At 33.1% G+C, this 19,178-nt stretch overlaps 2 protein-coding genes and 1 pseudogene across 7 annotated transcripts; all 3 read right to left on the bottom strand.

Annotated features, from left to right (window-relative positions):
- Window positions 1-1,805: 1,805 nt before the first annotated feature.
- LOC111315328 (acid beta-fructofuranosidase 2, vacuolar-like) lies at window positions 1,806-5,559 on the bottom strand. Of its 2 annotated transcripts, none has more exons than XM_089765429.1 (6): window positions 4,625-5,559; window positions 3,199-4,055; window positions 2,943-3,104; window positions 2,616-2,851; window positions 2,437-2,524; window positions 1,806-2,335 (listed from the first exon to the last, which is right to left on the bottom strand). In XM_089765429.1, the coding sequence occupies exons 1-6, from the start codon at window positions 5,019-5,021 to the stop codon at window positions 2,132-2,134; spliced, it is 1,944 nt and encodes a 647-aa protein (XP_089621555.1). In that variant the 5' UTR covers window positions 5,022-5,559; the 3' UTR covers window positions 1,806-2,131. The 2 variants fall into 2 exon arrangements, with proteins under 2 accessions (XP_089621555.1, XP_089621556.1); XM_089765430.1 differs by having other exon boundaries at window positions 4,490-5,114.
- A 2,691-nt stretch (window positions 5,560-8,250) lies between these two features.
- On the bottom strand, window positions 8,251-12,694 carry LOC111305601 (uncharacterized; annotated as a pseudogene). The gene is made up of 12 exons (XR_016344986.1): window positions 12,146-12,694; window positions 11,964-12,042; window positions 11,804-11,879; window positions 11,619-11,731; window positions 11,393-11,489; window positions 10,840-10,920; window positions 10,666-10,730; window positions 10,460-10,528; window positions 10,299-10,381; window positions 9,708-9,816; window positions 9,456-9,592; window positions 8,251-8,571 (listed from the first exon to the last, which is right to left on the bottom strand). The product of XR_016344986.1 is annotated as an uncharacterized LOC111305601 (transcript).
- Window positions 12,695-12,794: 100 nt separating this feature from the next.
- On the bottom strand, window positions 12,795-17,512 carry LOC111305563 (putative trehalose-phosphate phosphatase F). Of its 4 annotated transcripts, XM_089765432.1 has the most exons (14): window positions 17,440-17,512; window positions 17,250-17,327; window positions 15,496-15,599; window positions 14,897-15,388; window positions 14,647-14,787; window positions 14,456-14,527; window positions 14,221-14,346; window positions 14,034-14,090; window positions 13,835-13,936; window positions 13,664-13,741; window positions 13,480-13,549; window positions 13,322-13,392; window positions 13,145-13,237; window positions 12,795-13,030 (listed from the first exon to the last, which is right to left on the bottom strand). In XM_089765432.1, exons 4-14 carry the CDS (start codon window positions 15,188-15,190, stop codon window positions 12,977-12,979), a joined length of 1,158 nt encoding a protein of 385 aa, XP_089621558.1. In that variant the 5' UTR covers window positions 15,191-15,388; window positions 15,496-15,599; window positions 17,250-17,327; window positions 17,440-17,512; the 3' UTR covers window positions 12,795-12,976. The 4 variants fall into 4 exon arrangements, with proteins under 4 accessions (XP_089621558.1, XP_022758981.2, XP_089621559.1 ...); XM_022903246.2 differs by having other exon boundaries at window positions 17,250-17,496; XM_089765433.1 differs by lacking the exons at window positions 17,250-17,327; window positions 17,440-17,512 and adding an exon at window positions 16,307-16,378.
- Window positions 17,513-19,178: the final 1,666 nt, after the last annotated feature.

Below are 19,178 nucleotides of genomic sequence, written 5' to 3'. Positions count from 1 at the left end.
ACAAAAAATGCGATAAAACTTAAACGTAATCTTAACGTGTCTGAACAGGGCAGATGGCAATGGCCGGTGGGGGAGTAGTAGTTCAACATTTTACCTCGAGATGCCAAATACCATGAAGAGGAGTAGTTAAGGTGATTGTTGACTGTTGTTCCTATGCTTTATCGGCGTCGCAAAGACAGTATCCAATGGCATCAAGGCAGACGGAATAATACTATATTATTTTCTTTGTTTTTATTTTTTATTGATTAAGATCATAAAAATCAATTTTAATAATAGGATAGCCCTGCTAATAAAATAACTCTTTTCTTGATCCAGACTGATTTAACGTGTATGAGATTAAACAGAGAGATAAATTACAAACTTTTAGAAAATTTTAATTTTGTACTCAAATTATGAAATCAATTCATATATTTAGATGAAAATTAGAATATAATCTTTATACAATAATTTAAATAAATTTAATTCATATAATTTTCTCATATTAAATATCAATTGAAAATGTGTGAAAGTTAGAAGATCACTTAAAAAAAAAAAAAACTTGTTGTGGCACAATAAGTGAATAAAATTTAAGATAAAAACATACTAATATAAAACGATATATATTTTCAAACACACAAAGAAACCTTCTGCTTGGGAGTATTGTTCATATGCTTTAATTTAGTTCTAAGTCATTTACCTATAAAATTATATAATCAATCAATTTTGATTTGAACTCAAATGAAGAAATAGCAATCCTGAAGAAATAGCAGTCCCCCCCCCCCCAAAAAAAAAAAAAAAGATGGTTTGATTGATTGAGTACTTTATTAGAAAAATGAGTTGTAAAAGCATACATGAGCATGAGCCCTTGCTTGAAAAACAAGCAAAGCTTCCGCAATTCCAGCAGCTATTGACTCCACCATAATTAAAGTCATGGTATGGACAATGAAGACATGATTCTTGCTAGCCTCTAAAGCTATAATTTCTTTATTATTTTATGTTCAACATCATAATTTAAACTGGATTAAAAAATGCAATTAAAATGAATTTATGATTCAAGCGGATATGCAAAGCTTCAGATATAATGATGGTTTACTCGAATACATGAAAACTTTTATTGGAAAAAAGCATGTCATTTATTTTAATTTTAGTGCTAGCTAGTTATAATTTATGTAAATTTGTTGTTTAACTTTATTTCCTTTTATTTGGGTTTTCATTGTCTTAAAAGAAAGAATATAATTTTTGTAAAAAGAACAAAAAATTTAGCTTCTCAAAATTTAAAAAAAAAACCTATATATCAAAATTAAATTTTTTATTTTTTAATATGTACTAAAAAATATGTGTGCCTTATTAACTCTGTTGCTAAAATCTAAAAAATTATTATTAATAAATTAAATAATTCTCATAAATAAATATGGCTTAAAATATAGTTAGCAATGGACTCGTGGAGAATGAAATGGGCTGGATCTCTCACTTTGAGGTGGCTGTCAATTCTTAGCCCAATCCAGCCCCAAAAAATTTGATGCTTTGCTGGCTAGCCCATGGCAGAGGCTTCAATTGGTGTCTCTGTTTCATGACTTCTGCCCTTTAAAAAATTTCTTAAGCCCAATCATTTAAGGCTTTGCCCTCATAAGACAAATGTGTATTAAAGGCGCCCGTCTAAAAGAAATGTAAGTGACATAACCCCTTTTTCTTTTTCGGCCAGAACAATCATCTCTCTTGGGGGGCTTAAATTTGGAATTCATTTTGTTACAAATACAAGGAACTTCAAATCCCTTTTTTTTTTTTATCCAAACTGAAATAATCTTTCACAATAATGGAACCAAATATGCAGAAAATAATTTCCTCTTTTATAATCTTAAAAAAAAAAAAAAAAACAGAAAACAATGGGATATTCACAACATTCATCAATGTGCACCTGCAGATGCAGCTCATACTTCAGGTTAATGATTCACAAAATATAAAATAAAAAAAAAGATACTCCACTCAGGTTCTCTCTGCAGTTACAAATGTATGTTTGCACATTCGTTTCGTTTTAACTCTTCCCTAACTAGATCTAATTCCATTCTATTTCCCATCAAGGAGATGATTTGGTTGAATAGGTAGAAGAATTAATGAATGGTGATGTTCGGACTAATCATTTCTTTTTGGTCCTTTAGAACTTCTGATCACGTGGATAGGACCGAATGAATGCAGAGTTCATTTCCCAAATCTTAAGTGAGGCGGTAACACTGGCTTCAGTAGCATTGTTGAATAAAAACACTTTAGCGGCTCCATAGATTGCTCTTGTCGGATAAACCCGAGATGTGATGACTGTCCTCCCACCTTGAGCAAAGCTTTCGATTATCGAATGATCAACCTGGAAAACAATAAATTTTCATGTTTATTGATTCTCATAGTCAGGCAATTTATTTATTCACATTCATACAGCAATAGGAGGAGGAAACAAGTTAAACTCACCAATATTCTGAGGGATAAGGTTTCATCTTTTAGTACTGGAACGAAGTTCCCATAAATTTGTTTATCAACATCAGATGCTGCAGATGATCTGAAAGAACAGAAAATGGTTAAGTCCTAGGCTCCAAGCTATCTGAAAAACTGGCTCAAGTTAAGAGAGAACAGCTGAGGTTTATACATACCGAGATTGATCATTGCAGAAGAAAGTCTTGAGATTGCCATTGGATCCTTTGGCAATGTAGAAGTAGACAGGAGTCCGCTCACAGAATCTCTCATCTGCAAGCACCAACAGACCAAATGGTCCCAGTGCCCCACGTTCTGCAGCTCCACCACTGGTTCTACAGCTGAATGTTACATTGGACCCAGTTGCTCTCTCCAAAGCCTCTTTATCAATCTCAAACTCGGCTATGATATCCAACTGTCACATGACCAGGCATCTCCTTGTCAGCTAACAGGATCTCGGTCTACAAATTCTCAATGACATACATGTTATAAAAGTAAAGACAAACCTGGGTGGCTGAAGCAACATTTAAAGGAACAACTGATCCTGCCTGGACTTTCACCTGGTTAAATTCGTTCCTCTTCAACCTTAAACTCTCTATTTCTTCCACTGGCCATTGAAGCAAATTAGTACCCGTCTTTTGGTCAAACAAAATTGTCCTTGGGATGCTCTGCATGTAAAATAGCAAATCAGAAACACGTTTAAGAAACTGAAGAATTCTGACTTTCAACTAATGCTTATGGACCAAGAAACAGAAAAATTACCTGAAGAGATGCCCATCCTTTTTGCGTATCTGCTGCTTCACTATCAGATTCTCCAATCCAACCCCACAACACTCTTCTCTTTTTATTCTGATCATAGAAAGTCTTGGCAGCATAGAATATTCCATAATCATACCTTATTCCAATGCCAACATCGATTTCAGGTTGGTCAGGAATCCATGTACCATTCTTCTCAAGGTAAGTCCCAATGGCATAGTAATCATGCCTTTCATCATCCAAGCTTACCTTGACCACATGCTTCACTCCAGGTCCATTAATGGATGTGTCCAAGCCATTTTCTTCTGTTTCTGAAACAGGGAAGAAGTCCACACACTCCCACATGCCGGTACCGGGCACAGCATGAAGTAACCCATCTAACATCTCATAGTTTATGAAGTCCTTAGTATCATATATCAAAGCTATGCCAGTTTTATTTATCTTGGACCCTATGGTAACGCGCCATTTCCCTTCAGAGGTTAACCAAGCGGTAGTTGGATCACGGAAATCCTTGTTATCTATGCCCGGGGGTGGAACTAGAACAGGGTTCCCTGGGTACTTGACCCAATGGATGAGCAGAGGGTCAGAGTGGTCAGCAGGATAAGCAAGGTTTTGAACCTGAACAGCCTCCGCAGTGGATCCTGTGTATAGCATAATAATTTTCCCATCATGGAGAATTGTGGCAGAACCAGTCCAGACACCATTTTTATCGTACCACTGGTCAGCAACCATTGCCAATGGGAGGTGAAGCCAATGGATCAAGTCCTTGGATACAGCATGACCCCAAACTATGTCACCCCACACGGCGGCATTAGGGTTGTATTGGTAGAAGAAATGATACCATCCCTTGTAGAACAATGGACCTGTTATATTTAGCAATCAAATGTTAGAAATAATAAAATTTTAATACCATGGTATATTTTTTGTCCTTTGTATATAAATAAGACAATTCTTATAATATATTCGTAACAAATGTATTAAATGAAAAAAAAAAATTCATAAAAAGGGTGGGTCCATATTTCAACTAAGAATTATTGAGAATATTTTCGAATCTGATTTTGACTAATCATCAATCTTTATTTTTCAATTAATTTCCTAATCAGTCAGATACTACTACTATTAATCAACTGGCGGCAAAAAGTTCTTTTTGGATAAAAAAACGGCTGAGACCCCTAAAATGCCCTTCTTTTAGCCTCAACAGAAAAGACATCGTGAAGGCTTTAGGTATATGTACAACAAATTTGGAGGTACAAAATCATATATAGAGATGTGCAGTAAGTAAAAAATTGGGCCTTACCATTAGGATCTGAAGCAGAACGAACCAGATTCCAGCAACAATGTAAAAGCGCCCAGCCATACAAAAAAAATTTAAGATATTAGATATGTAAAAATCAGCACATCATATGTAAGGAAGGAATCTTTTTTTCCTCACCATTCATCCAATTCTTTTCAGGTTGAAAGTGAAAAGCTGTTCTTTGCCATGACAACATGCTATTGTTCCATGGATACGCCGGAAATGTCCCGTCAACCTTGGCAAAAAGCCGGTTTGATTTCTCTGATACACCGGCAGCCGGGCCACGTGACACCGGCCGCAAAAGTTCAGGTTTCATAGAGTTCAATGAAGCCAATGAACCGCATTCGTTTTCATGTTCATGAGCATTATCTGAAATATTGTTTCCTATCAAGAATGCCACACACAAGCCAACAGCTAACAACCCAAAAAAAATTGAAAGCTGCTCTTTGATGGGTTTCCGTCGAGTTACCTGAGGCCCTATTGGATCAGACCCGTCAGAGACGGAGGCTTGAAGGAATGGATTTGTATCCACCATTGCTTGTAAGTTGGATAAAAACGGATAAAGAAAACAAAAAGAGAGAACAAAACTGCCTAATACATTGATACAAAGAGAGAAGAGAGTCCTATGTTTCGCCTAGTTCTCATTGCCATATATAAATATGGGCAGTGCTTCCCGGGCGAACGGGGTGGGTGGTTTCCTGATTGACTGGGACTAGGAAAGGAAAAAAAAAAAAAAAAGGAAAATTTACCAAAAATCTGACTTGATTTGTCGGAAACTAGACAGGTGTAACTGCCATATTTATTGGCTGCTATTTATTAACTATATAAATAAACAATGAGATCATCCTATTATGAACCAGGCAATAGTTGTAGACAAGACACAAGTTGGACAAGTCTGATGTATATTGCGTCAGAGTTCAGAGGGGAATGATTCGCTTTGAGTTTATGATTCACAAAGGAAACGCTTTTTTAATAATTACTTGTTCGATCGGCATTCTATCGAAAATTAGAAGATTTGGCTTTTTGCCAATAATTGCGCATCAATAATGTAGAAAAGTATTATTTTGTGAACTGATACGAAATATTCATTGGAGCCTTGGCCTTGGGGATATAAGCGACGGCAAGGCAAAAACTTGAATGGGAAAAGGTAATTACACATTGGATGCGATTAAACCCTAGTAGAATTATTAAAGGTTATTAACAATCATTGATACCTTTAATTTGTTTTTTTTACAAAAAAATCATTAAAAAATAAAAAATATTTATATTTATATTTTAAATTTATTAAATATCGATTTTTATAATAATTAAGCATCCTATTATAAAAAACTCACATCTCCGTTTATATTTGGTATGCTGTACTCTTTAGGACCCGAAGTACCTGACATCACAAAAACGTGTCAAACAGTTAAATTTTGATTAAAAAAAAGGTTCACATTCTAATAAGAAGATAAAGTAATTGTGGATATGTCCTGCTTACCCACTGTTGTCTTGAATGTGGAACTGTTCTTGTTATCGGCTTATCCTCTTGGTTTTAAATCATGTTTCCTTTCATTAATATTAATCACACAATCTTTAAAAAAAAAAAAAAAAAAAAACTCAGATTGATTACAATACGTCATGAAAGTATGTTTCACTCAAATTATCCTAAAAATGAAAGAAATGAAATTAACTAATTAATTTGATAATTGACTTTCCACAATTATAAACGATAGACAGACAATGATGCCACCAAGACAAAAGGACATGATTGTGAGTATTTTAACGAAGAATTTAGCATAGATTTGTTAGGTATTTAGATTAAGTTGAAGCAAGACCTAGTCTTGGTTCGGCAATTATTCAATTAAACTAGAATTAAATGACTAAGCGCTGATTAGGATTGGGAAACAGATGGCTCGTCCAGGGCCACCAGTTTCTTTAATAATTAATCATCTCTCACATAAATTATTGGACCAGTTGGTTCTTAGCCACATGCAAATAATTTCAGTGTTTGATCGTGATTGGTCTTTTCCCATTTACTTCTCATCGTTTTTATTTAGATAAAAACAAAGCCATCAATACAAAACCAACCTCAAACAAAAACAAACAAGCTGATCCAGAACCCATGTTCCTCATTTTTTTAAAAAAAATTGAACCGGTCCTGCTTGTTTCCACAGGCATTCAGCTTCCGAGGAAAGAGGGGTTGATTGCTTATTTTTTAATTTTATTGAAAAGTTTAGATCACCAATTCGTAATAAAACGTAGGCCAATGGAATCGAGTGGAGGGTAGCAATCAAGGGCTTAGTTCTAGCAGTAATAATTCTCCACCATTATTGAAATAGTGCATGATTGGTAGGCCGGAGAGACCTGAGGATTTTGCCACCATATAATTACATATGTACCGTTGTCATTGGTGGGGAGATGAATTATTGAGGTTAAGATGTTTATTTTTGGTTAAGATATATACCAGGCTTTTCGATGAAGATTTCAGCAGGAGAAACTTTTTCGAGTAAGACACGTCCGCTTCTAAATCCTAATATTGATTTTGTGGTTATTATTCATTCTTACCAAAACGGAAAAGTCAAACGAGGGAGTTGGCTACCTGTGTAAGCTCCACCTGCAGGCAGCAGGCTGCAGCAAGGTTTTAGCCTTCTGGGCTCTAGCACTCTAGGCAATGGACTTTCCAATTCCGTGCAGGCTGTCAAATTCTTGGGCTTGAATGTCATTGGTTAGCAGCTTTAAACGTGGGCTATGTTAAACTAAGGGTGAACAAAGTTGGTACCCAAATGAAATCAAACAAGAAAAATGGACTAGCTGTAGCCTACTTTATACTATACTATATATATATATGTAGAGATTCGAGCACCTGGCGATAAGCAGAACTCAATGGCTAGGTTCTTCGAAACAAAATAATAATAGGATAAATATAAGACAATGTTTGATATAAAATAATTATTTTAAAATTTATAATAATTTATATATGATAATTATATTATTATATTTGATAAATTTTTGATGATTTTATATAATAATGATATTGAATCATTAAAAATAATCGAATCATTACTTTAGATAGTTATTTAATTTAAAAAAAACAGGTAAAAATTTCATTATAGAGATAAAATTACGAATAAAATTAATAATAATTAATATTATTTATTTAATATATGAATTAAAATTTTATTTTTTCTTAAAATTATAATTATTTTATTTATAATTATTTATATTTTGGAATTAATATTTATTGTAATAAATGTTAAAATAAATTTTTTATTTTTAATATTTTATATATAATTTATTTTTCTTTTTTCTTTTATTATGAATTTAATAGATTTCTTTTATTTTCTAATTTAAATATCTTTTACATAATTTATTATAAAAATTAATTTAATAATTTAATTATATTTTATTATAGAATAAATAAAATATTACTAAATTTTATAAATTATTATTTTTAAATAATATTAAAATTATTAATTTATATAATTATTACAATATATATGGCCAGTTTCATACTTTTAAACAAAAAATATTTAATTTTTAATAATATCAAATAAAATAATTTTAATTATTAAAAATTTATGATTATTAATTAAATAAAATAATTTTAAATCATAAATGATAAGATCAACTTAATAATAAAGTTATCTCGATAATTATATCCTCATTTGATCTTAGAAAAATAACACTGACTAACTAACAGTATTGTAGTAAAAAGGAACACTTTGCCATCCTATCGAATGCACTTTTGGAGCAGTAGGCGAAAGGATTACCACATTATGCAATTGCAGAGGGTCAACATCAGCATCATGTTCATTGAGAACAGAAAACATGGAGGATTAACATCAGCTTTAAAGGCCAACCAATAAAAAAAAAAGTATAGCTGACAACATAGTGGAGTCGGTGTCATCCCCTTATTTTTTGCCATGTGAGATGTGCTTCAAAATGGACAAGCCACTTTAGACATTTGGACGTGGCCAAATCTTGTCAAGTAATTCCTCAACTCGCTTTGCTTGATTGACAAATCCATCCAGTCCAGCAGCCAGAAGCTCCACAGATGCAGGTCCCATAGCTGATGCAAGGCTTAATTGGCCCCACTTTGTGAGCTGAACATTGAGACAAATAACAGTCAACAAACAATTCCTGGCGCTTATAAACAAAAAGACCTTGTTATGCATGCTTGTGCTCGTTAGTTGAGCATAGGATGGATGAAGACAATGAAGAATATTTCTCAAAAGAATACGACGAGGAAAGCAACTGCATAATCTCTATGGCTTCGAGGTAGCAGTTGTAAAGAGGTGTATGGTCTAATTCATAACCACAATTCCAGCAAACAGCCTGTGGAGGAGCAAAGGATTGATGTGGTTGCGGTGGCCACAGTCCCCTGAATGGCTGTGAAAATGGTGAAGAATTCGTGATAGGAATGTACAAAAGAACTTGTTTCTATTTTCTATTTTCCACAAGGAATGATAAGTAACCAAATTGGTAGATGGAATGCTACGAGAATCTTATCATATAACAAATTTTCCTGGTTTTATCTTTCCTCTTTTCTTTTAGTTGAGATCCATAGCTAAAGACTTTCTTCATCAGCACTCTTAGTCCTTTCACTTCAAAAGCTCAAATAAAGAGGGAAGTACTCAAGCTATCAACAGGGTACCACAATTAGCAAGTATAACCAGATTAGCAATGAAATGACAAATACTTTCTTGACATGGAAAGTCTTCATAACCTGTAATCACAGGCACAAATCAAAGTCCTAACTCTGAAGCCGTGCACATATCCATACAGGCTGTTTCCACATTGCTATAGTATTAGAACCTATCAAAGGAGTCATTAAATTTCATATTGTAAGGTCATGAATGCAATGTTATGGTGAAATCACTTGGTCCACATAGATTGCATTTTGTCATTATGATGTGCAGCGAGTTTTGATTTCCTTTTCCCCTGCTTTTCCTGAGTTGACAATTGAAAAAATGGAAAGAGAGAATACATCTTCAGCGGTGAAATTGTGGTTGGCAGCAGTCTGTGGAGACAGCCTCCTAACATACAGATAACTTCTCATCAGGAGCAGTAATCGATTCTTTGAGTGACTGCAATACCTTCAAGGGTGCAATGATATAGTCAACCCTGAAAGAAATAAACCATGCCACAGGTTTAAGAAAAAAAGATCAATATTTGATTCTTAATTTGTAACGATTTCCAATTAAATTGATAATGATTGATTGGTTGAACCATATGATACCCCAGCAGACTGAATTGATCCTGCTTGTTTTGAACTGCTGCTGCCATAAGCTTTGATTTATGTCTATATTTGTGAATATAGTTATAAGCTTTTGTCATTGATTTCAAACCTTCATATGTTATTACAGACAAAAAAAAACATAATGATATATACTAAATAAAGATCCTATTATTGGTCACATGTTCTTTCATAGATTACAAATCATCAATAACAAGTACCACAAGAACTACTAAAAAGGAGACAAGAAAAAGAAAAGGTAAGTGCAACGGTGAACCTTTGACATTATTCCTAAGTCATTCAAAATTTGTGCAGATCCCGGATTCTACATAACCAAGACTTCTTACAAGGGATTCTGAAAAGAAAGAAAAGGAAAAAAGGAACACCTAGAATCATAAGTTTAATATAGTAAAAAGAACACTTCCTTATTTCTATTGGAAAAGTCCTAACAAGCTAAGTCTAAACTTCAATGCTTAATAGTTACAACTCACAAGCAACAGATAGACTTTAATGCACTTCAGAAATCATCAGAACCAACGTGGCTACTCACTGAAACAATTTAAGTCTAAACTCTAACGACAAAAGTTGTTTAACTAACCAGAGCCAACCCAGGATCCTCTCCTCATTGAATAGCAGCTTCAATCTCAGGGTCACCAGAATGATTGCGCGCCCAGTCCTGAAGAAAGAAAAAATGTGTTTCAAGGTCAAGGTTTGCAGAAGAAAGTCACCAAAGATTTTTGGGAAAAAATTTTAGCCTAACATGGCCAATAAATATCTGAATAACAGAAGCACCAGCTTGGGCTGCAGCTGCAGCCTGAGCAAAGCTGAAGAACATGCCAGAATAAGCAATGATTAGAAAAAAAAAAAAGCATGAAAGAAAAGTGTGCTAAGGGAGGTCACTCTTTCTCTTAAAATATAGCATTTATAATCAAGCAACATCATTGTCAACATAATCATAAGCCTATAAACAAAGGTCAAATGTGTTTGTATACCCTCAGATTCAAGCAATCTCGAGGCCTCTATTCCGTTATAACCAACAAGCAATAGCAAGAATCATTTAGCTTTTATCGTCCAAGATTATCAAGACTTACCATCCTTGCAAGCGTGTATACAGACATTTTATTGAGATGCTCACTTGCCAAGTTAAAGGAATTTTAAACAATAAACGCTCGGGAGGAACATCAATCTCATTATACAACTTCAGCAAGTCATGCACCTGCATATCTCAATAAGCTTTTAGCATCAGGAAGCACATCAGAAATAATAAAAAAAGAAAAGGGAATAAGCTACTCTAACATATAAGGGCAATTTCATTCCTCTTATATAATAAATAATAATGTTTTATTGAGGAGCATAGAAATCCATATAACTACCATACTTCTTAAAATAGAATGATGTATAACAATATCAAGTCTTTCACTACATTTCTTATTCCAAAAAATATGACAAGAACCTCAAATCTACATAAGACAAGCAAAAATTCAGGGACAATGAATGAATAGTTCGTTTCATCAATGTGTATATTCAATTAAAATTTTCAACATTGATGCTTATGCATAAGACCCCACACAATTTTCAACAACTAAAATTTGCAGTGATTGAGATACCGAACAACAATCATAAAACAAAATTAAAAAAAAAAAAAATCAGCAAGAAATATAAATGGAAAACATGAGAAAAATCAATACCCTCCTAATAATGCCATGTGTGTCATAAGCCAAACGTGCATCCACTTCTGTTGAAACTCGACCAGGAACTAGCTTTCCCAAGTCACCACCGACATTTCTAAAGCCTACACTTGATGAACAACCAAAAGTAAAACAAATTAACAATCCGATTCTAGTCCTTTTTCCCTTCTTTGTGAATGCAAATGAATAATTGATAGCATAACGCCAAAAATTCATGCATTATTACTTAATAGTTCAGAGTATAAGAATTCGAACCTTGTTAAAGAAACAAGACAACCTCAGTTCAGTATTGTCCAGCTTAGAACAACTGGAATCCGCCAAGGCTATATCCACAGCATTCTAAAGCCAAAAAGAACGAAAATTACTAGTTAATTTGTTATATATATATCAATTTGACATGACAATGCTTACTCTAAAAATGGTATCAGGAAGGCTCAATATACCCAAAAGCAGTGATGAGCTAACAGTTGTAGCAGTTGGAGGAAACCTATAAATTTCAATTAATTAGTATAAAAAATCGACCTTTTGAGTAAAACTTTTATAAAGAAACCAAAAACAAAACAATCTTTACTTTTCAAAATCATCAAAGATCACAGTGTTAGGAACTATCTCACTGAAAGTAGACACGGCATCTAATTCAGTACTCAACCCTGAAACATCTCCCTCCAGAAAAAAAAAAATAAAAACCAAAGAAATAACTAAAACACTAACACATTTAACCAAAACATCAAAACGGAAAAGAGAGGTAGATACCAGTGTCAAGAGAAACGAGAAGCCGGAGGAGGCACGAATAACTGGAAAAGATCTGTTGAACTTGAAGAGTAGATCCGAAGAAGAGCACCCATTTGCCAATCTCAATCTTGATTTTGGTAAAGAAGAAGAGAAAGTGAAGAAGGCGGATATTGCAAAGAGAGTGACATTTTTTTTTCTTTACGTGTTGTGAGAGAGAGATGAGAACTGAAGATTGAAGTAACGGGAAAACAGGCGGAAGTTCGTTAACTGAGGTTTGAGTTTATCCATGTTCGTTTTCGGGTAGGTCTAGTGAAATTTAATAGGTTTCGGGTATTTTAATAATGGTTCAGGGCTTTACTAGAATGTATTATAGGTTATTGCAAGCGGATGGTCGGTGTCTGAATTCGACAACGGATTGGTGCATCTTTCATTGAAGTTATTTATGAATTTATTCTGCCCTTTGAATGTGATGATAATATCAAAGGATAATTTTATGTTATCTGTGAATGGGGCTTGAATCTCGATGGCAGCATCTCTTGTTGGATGCTCCGTCCTGCTTTTTATCTTCTATTATTATGTAGGAAAGCAAAGTCCTTAAAACAATTCAATGCCTTTTCTTTTGTTTTTTTCGTTTGTTTTTTTGTTATATTTTGGTTACTGTACATGATTATTGACCTCAAAGCTAACTATATAAATAAACCCCAATAGCCAGGGAAAATGCATTTACAATATCGAGGGAAAGATATTTATGTAAATATTTAGTTTTGAATTGATATTTTCAAATTTCTGACAAAGAAAATAATATGGCCACTGGAATGGAATGACTAGAAATTTATTGTGCTCCTGCTTTCTTCAAGCTTCTTCAAACTTCTTCCATCTCACCAAAGCCTTTAGAAATTTCTTCACCTGCGCATAATTCCATATTTAATGTGGGTCTTGACTAATGAAGAGATTGCATTATGATTACACCTTTGTTTTGCAACAAATAAATGTGAGCAACTATTGAGCAGGATTTTCTACCTCTGACGGATCCCTGAGAGAGTAAAACGCCTTGCTTTCTTTGGGCATTGAAGACACCAAGATCCCGTAACCCCGACTTCCTTCCCGTAAAACCTGATTCAAACTTGGTATTAGAATATCCTTCGAACTTTCGAAAATGGCACAACATAACAACTGCAATTTGAATGATGTGCTTACCCTGAATGCATCCTCATCAGACTTGTCATCTCCAATATAGATTGGGAGCACATCATCTCTATCACTTAATCCTACATCAATTTACATAAATTGCATTGATAAGCGAAAGCATATTATATCAACCCGGAGTTCTTGTGATCAAAGAGAGAGAGAAATACCAAGGGATTCGAGCAAGAATTCAACTGCCTTCCCTTTATTCCAGTCAATCACTGGACGGATCTCTAAAACCTGAAGAACATGGAAAATAAGCATATTAGGAGGCAAAATAGTAATGACATTACTATACAACACATCAAACAAATGATGATATAGTTTCAAAGCCTGCCAGCAAAAAGGACATACCTTCCGCCCATGAGTTAATCGCAAACGAGGATAGTCTTTCAAAATATCATGAACACATTGTGCGACGGTTGGCCAGTTCTGAAAGAGGAAAAGAAACCCACTTATATGTTGGAACTAGTTATTCAGACTCTGAATGCTTGTTAAGAAAGTAAAGCACCTACTGTTTCTCACCTTCTCTTCTACATTACGGTAATGTACAGAGGCACAAAACTTGTGATTCTCAACTATTGCACCTTTTATGCCTTTAGTATTCTCGACAAGGTTTTTAAAAACCTGCTAGACAAAAACCAAGAGTGTTCACTATTATATATTAAAACATGACCTAGAAAAGTAATAAATGGTAGCTGTGCTAAACATAACATTTATGAACCTCGTCGATCATAGGTATGAATTCTCTAGCGGGCTGGAAGAGGTTTACCTCCTTGCCCTGTAATACAATTAAAGAGAATGATTAATATGAAATTGAGAGTGAAATCATACTTTCAATAACCTATTTGATAGCCCCTTTATGGAGACAATAAATTAGAGGAGCTCTTCGAAGTCTTATTGACTCTTGCCTGTTGGTCAGTTGATCTAGTAAAATTTGTATGGTCATCAGACTCTGTATGACTCACAGGGCCCATAATGTCCATCCCATGACTACCAGCATAATAAAGTTCAGTTAGTCCTACTAATTCGTAAACCTGAAATTAAAAATGCAGTGGATCAGACCCTATTGATGCCAAGATGATAAGTCGAGCAGAAAGAAATGGATAAAAAAGCAACAAAATTCCCAAATGCTCTACCATCTACCTTATCACGACTTCTGCCACTAATAATTGCTGTTGGGAAATACTTTGCAACATTCCTGACAGCAGAACGCATCTGAAAAAAAATAAGACTATTTTTAATTTTTGTTTCTTTTAAATTTTAATCAAAGGAAAATGAAGACAACCAAGGAATGAATATCATGCTCATGCAATGAAATCGACCGTCATACTTACAGTATCAGGCATGAAGGCACGATCTGGGTCATCAACTATGGGAGAAAGAGTACCATCATAATCTAGAAAAACGGCTATCTTCTTGTTCTTGGCATTTTTGGAAAATTTCTCAAAAGATTTAAGTGCAGATGGATATTTAATCTGGATAATCAGCAGAGAAGCAGAGGATAAGAAAAGGCAAGTTTTTCTAGTGAAATGTATATGACAGTAGGCTTCATATGTATTTATTGACAACTAAATATTTGCATACCATCCAGGAGCAATAAGAAAAATCAATATCATCTGCAGCAACCTCAATATTGAAGTCCTTGATTAACTTCTTACGAGGGGGTGATGAAGATTTCATGGCATCCAGCCAACCATTGGACCGAACATCATCAAGCTTTCCAGGTTTCTTTCTGGGAATTGTCATACACTTTCCAGAGGATAAAGATCCACCTGATTGTGCATAGGACAGCAGATTGGGGTGGATGCCTAGTCTTGGCTTGTTGATTGAAATAGGATCAGTGAGGACAGGAGATGAATGACTGGACTTCAACTCCATTAGCTTCAGATCACTTTAAAGCACACTTATAGCAGGTTAAACTAGATCTTTGATAATAACTGCAGCTTTGTACAGTTATGAACCTTCAATCCTCAAAACTTTTTAGCCAACCCTTTTATCTATGAAAAACCACCTCTTCAATGTTTTCTTATCACTGCTATTGGGTGAGCAGTCCATCAATCGCAGGCTCCCAGAAAACTGATGATCACAGCAAAGAGTAAATTTAAAATAAGAAGTAAAACCAAAGTTAAATTTAAGATTTGAATTTTGTTTTCTCAAGTTAAATACATATATACTAGACTTACCTTCTCATAGCCAAAGCTACACCGCGTTTATGGCAGGTAACAGAACATTATTTGTGCAAGGATTTTCGAGATGGTAGTAGTATGGATTCAGAATTTGCTTAAATCTGCAAGTCAAGTAGTACAGTAGAAAGAGGCATTATAAATACAGATGTGTATAAATAGTGATTCGATGAGGAAAAAGGACCTTAAGAACATTGCTTTCTAGACATAAAATAAGAATTCGGTTTCCCCGATGTGACATGCCAAAGAACAATACAAAACTGGTTTGATCCAGGTCTTCAACCATCACAATCTTCGGGATAATATGCAAGTATTCTTGAATGAATAGTACTTTAAGGTGGCACTATAAGGAGTGAACTAACAGAATAAAAAATTAAGGAACAAGTCTAACAATAAAAACTCTAAGGTATCAGAACAGTAGATATCTTTTGTAAGCCTTTGTTTTAACAGACTGACCAACAACAGATGAAATTCTACTACTTTATAAACAAAATTTTCTCATCATAAAGTCGTATACCGTAAAATTTCCATCTATTTTTAAAGATCTTGATGACATGCAAAATATTATCGTATCCCATAAGTAATAATCCCCACTTATTTCACCACTACATCATGTGGTATCACCTCATTTTCATTTCTTTGTCTAGATAGATACATCTACAATTAAGAAATACTACAAAAACATAAATGAAATGACAAATATATAATTGTAGGACTCACCAATTTGCATATCCAACTACAACAACCATAACACATACGTATAAAAAAGCTTTATATATATACCTACAAGTCATATACACGTATATTGTACCTAAGTGTGGGCCATTGATAGAGAGAGGATGCAATTAAATTGCAGATCTAAATCTATACATCAACATCAAAGTTTATTAAACAAATAAAAAAAACTACTAAGACCATTAACTCCCTTGCAATGACATGATCCTGCAAGTACCAAAACGACCATTGACTTTAAACCCTCACCATTAAAGATAATAGACATGAAATAAAATCGAAAATGAAAAAAGATGACCAGCATATAACATCATTTATATTAAACAAGAAAAAGTCAAATAGTAATAACGTTCTGGGCATAATCTCATAGAATAATTACAAATATTAAGCAATATAAATATATAAATATATATATTAACAGGTCATTAACAATATTTTTTCTATTTAACATCAAAGGAAAGAGATTAAGACACGTTTAAAACCCTTTAACCTAGTTCATAGATAGCAACCGACAAAAGAGAAACTTATACTAAATCAAATAAAATAAACAAAATGAAATGGGCCATCAAAATCATTGTCTTCCCTTATATACAGCTTCTGCAACAATAAAAGATCCTATACAGCATTTAAAAATATATAATAATACTAATAAAAATAAAGAAAATGAAAGAAAACCTCGCAAATGTATTCATCAGAAAAACCAGGTAAAAAACTAAAGACAACTGCGTATATTGTAAAATGTAAAATTAAAACTCAACAAAAATAAAAAATAAAACAACCCCAGAAGAACAAAAGCTGGGTTATATATATAAATAAATATATATTTATTTATACATTTTCAGTTCATTTCACATGCATGTCTCACCAAAAAGAGTTAAAAACCTTAATGGGCGTCGACATAGAGATCTTAATCCTTAAATTACCAAAAGAAAAAACACACAACCAAAAAAAAAAAAAAAGACTGGGAATATTTAACAACAGTTGCATTAACCAAAAAAAAAAAAAATCTTAATGTAACAAACCTGATTGACAAGGTGAAACCAAGACAAGAACTGATCTCTAAAATTCAGTTCTTACGAGATTCGACAGAAGAAAATCCTCTGAAACAGAAACAAAGGCAACGAAGGGAATGAAAAGAAATAAACAAAGAGAAATGTTTGCAAAAAAGAAAACCCTAAAATCGAAGAGAAAAAGAGAAAAGAGAAGCGCAACGTGAAATATAATGGAAAAGAGAGAAGAATTAGCAGAAGAGGAAGGAGGAGATTTCGGCGAGGAAAAGGTTGCGTATTTATAGAGTTGGATTACGAGCAACTTGTTAAGACGTGTTTATCAAAGTAAGCTGTTATTTTTTCAGGGAACAACCTCTGTAATTTTATCATTTGCTCTGTAATAGAATTATTAGTTTTTTTTACCCTAAATAAAATAGTAAATAGGGAGTAAATATTAAATAAGTTATACGTAGATGGACCCCATTGGTCCCACTTTGGCAAGTGAATGGAAACTGACCCTTGTAGGCGGAGACCTGAGCGGGGTTACAGCTATGCCACCTGTAACAGTACCCAGATGACGTGGCCATGTGTCAGTTTGGGCCCACGCTCGTCACTTTCTTGAATTCTGGCAGCCAACGGTGACCGTAATTGTTTTTTATTTTTTGGAAAAAGAAAATTTATAAAAGTAAGAAAAAGGAGCATGAACAACAATATTTTTTTGGGTGTCACGTGAAATAAAGAAAATGTAAATATCTTTAGGAGAGAATGCCGCATTGATTGAAGTCTTGTAAATAACATTTTTGGTAAAATCTTGATATTGCATTTAGATTCTGAAGAGAAACTTGCAACTTTTATAAGCTTTATTTAGAAACAACTATTAAAGAAAGTAAAATTGGATCATTTCATATGACTAAAATAGTGGATTCTCAATAAATTATAATTTTAGGATTGAAAGATATTAGGATGAAAGTATATTATAACATATATATTTACAAATTTATATGTAGATTTAATAAGAGAAATCACCATCAATCTTTTTTTTTAAGTGTGATTGATCATTTAATAAATCTATCTTTTTAAAAAGCTTATAAGCTTAACTAAAAGTTCTTAAAAAATAGATTCTGATCTTCGAAATAAAATTAAGTTCAAAAATTCGATTACGTGTATGAAAGGTTATAGCGCTTCCATAACGTCTATCCTAAGATGGTACCATTTAATTTTAAATTATCCTAATAATTTTTTTGGTTTTAATGGTTTTTATTTTAATGTTTAAATATTAAAAATTACTTTTAAGATTTCTCCATCAATTTGGTAGAATTCTAAAACATTCTTCCTCACCTCAAGAGTATTTAAGAATCTTATTTGTTTTCTTAAAAAAACTCCATCATCGGAAAAAGGTTTAATCATTTTTATTTATTAAAAATATTTCTAATTCATCTACCATTTAGGCCAAAATTAAAAATATCTTCTCACCTAGAAATTTTTTAAATAATCAATAATTTGTGATTATTAAGAATTTCATCCTTGAAATTCATTTTTATTTTTATTTTTCATTTCTAAATTTTTCACCATTTGGGCCAATTTAAAAATTTTCTTTTTGATTTCTAAATTTTTCACCATTTGGATTTATTTAAAAAAAATTTTTGTTTTTTTTATCTTTAGAAAGAAGATAATATGACAATCATTTTTTTTTTAAGTTTCATTTAAGTTATTCAACTATTTGAGATAAATTTAAAGAAATTTCTCACTTAGAGATTTCTTAAAAAATTTACTATTTGAAATTTTTAAGATTCTCATTATTAGATAATTGCCAAATATTTCAACCAAAAATTTTTATATTTGGAAAAGAATACAATTATTTTTATTGAAATTTCATCTAAATTATTCTACCATTTGGGATAAATTTAGAGAAATTTCTCACTTAAAGATTTCTTATGACATTTATCATCTAAAATTTTTAAG

The sequence above is a fragment of the Durio zibethinus genome, chromosome 9, assembly GCF_047325235.1.
Source record: "Durio zibethinus cultivar Kanyao isolate XHJ-2024 chromosome 9, ASM4732523v1, whole genome shotgun sequence".
Taxonomy (NCBI): domain Eukaryota; kingdom Viridiplantae; phylum Streptophyta; class Magnoliopsida; order Malvales; family Malvaceae; genus Durio; species Durio zibethinus.
This window is presented reverse-complemented; position numbering and strand designations above follow the sequence as displayed.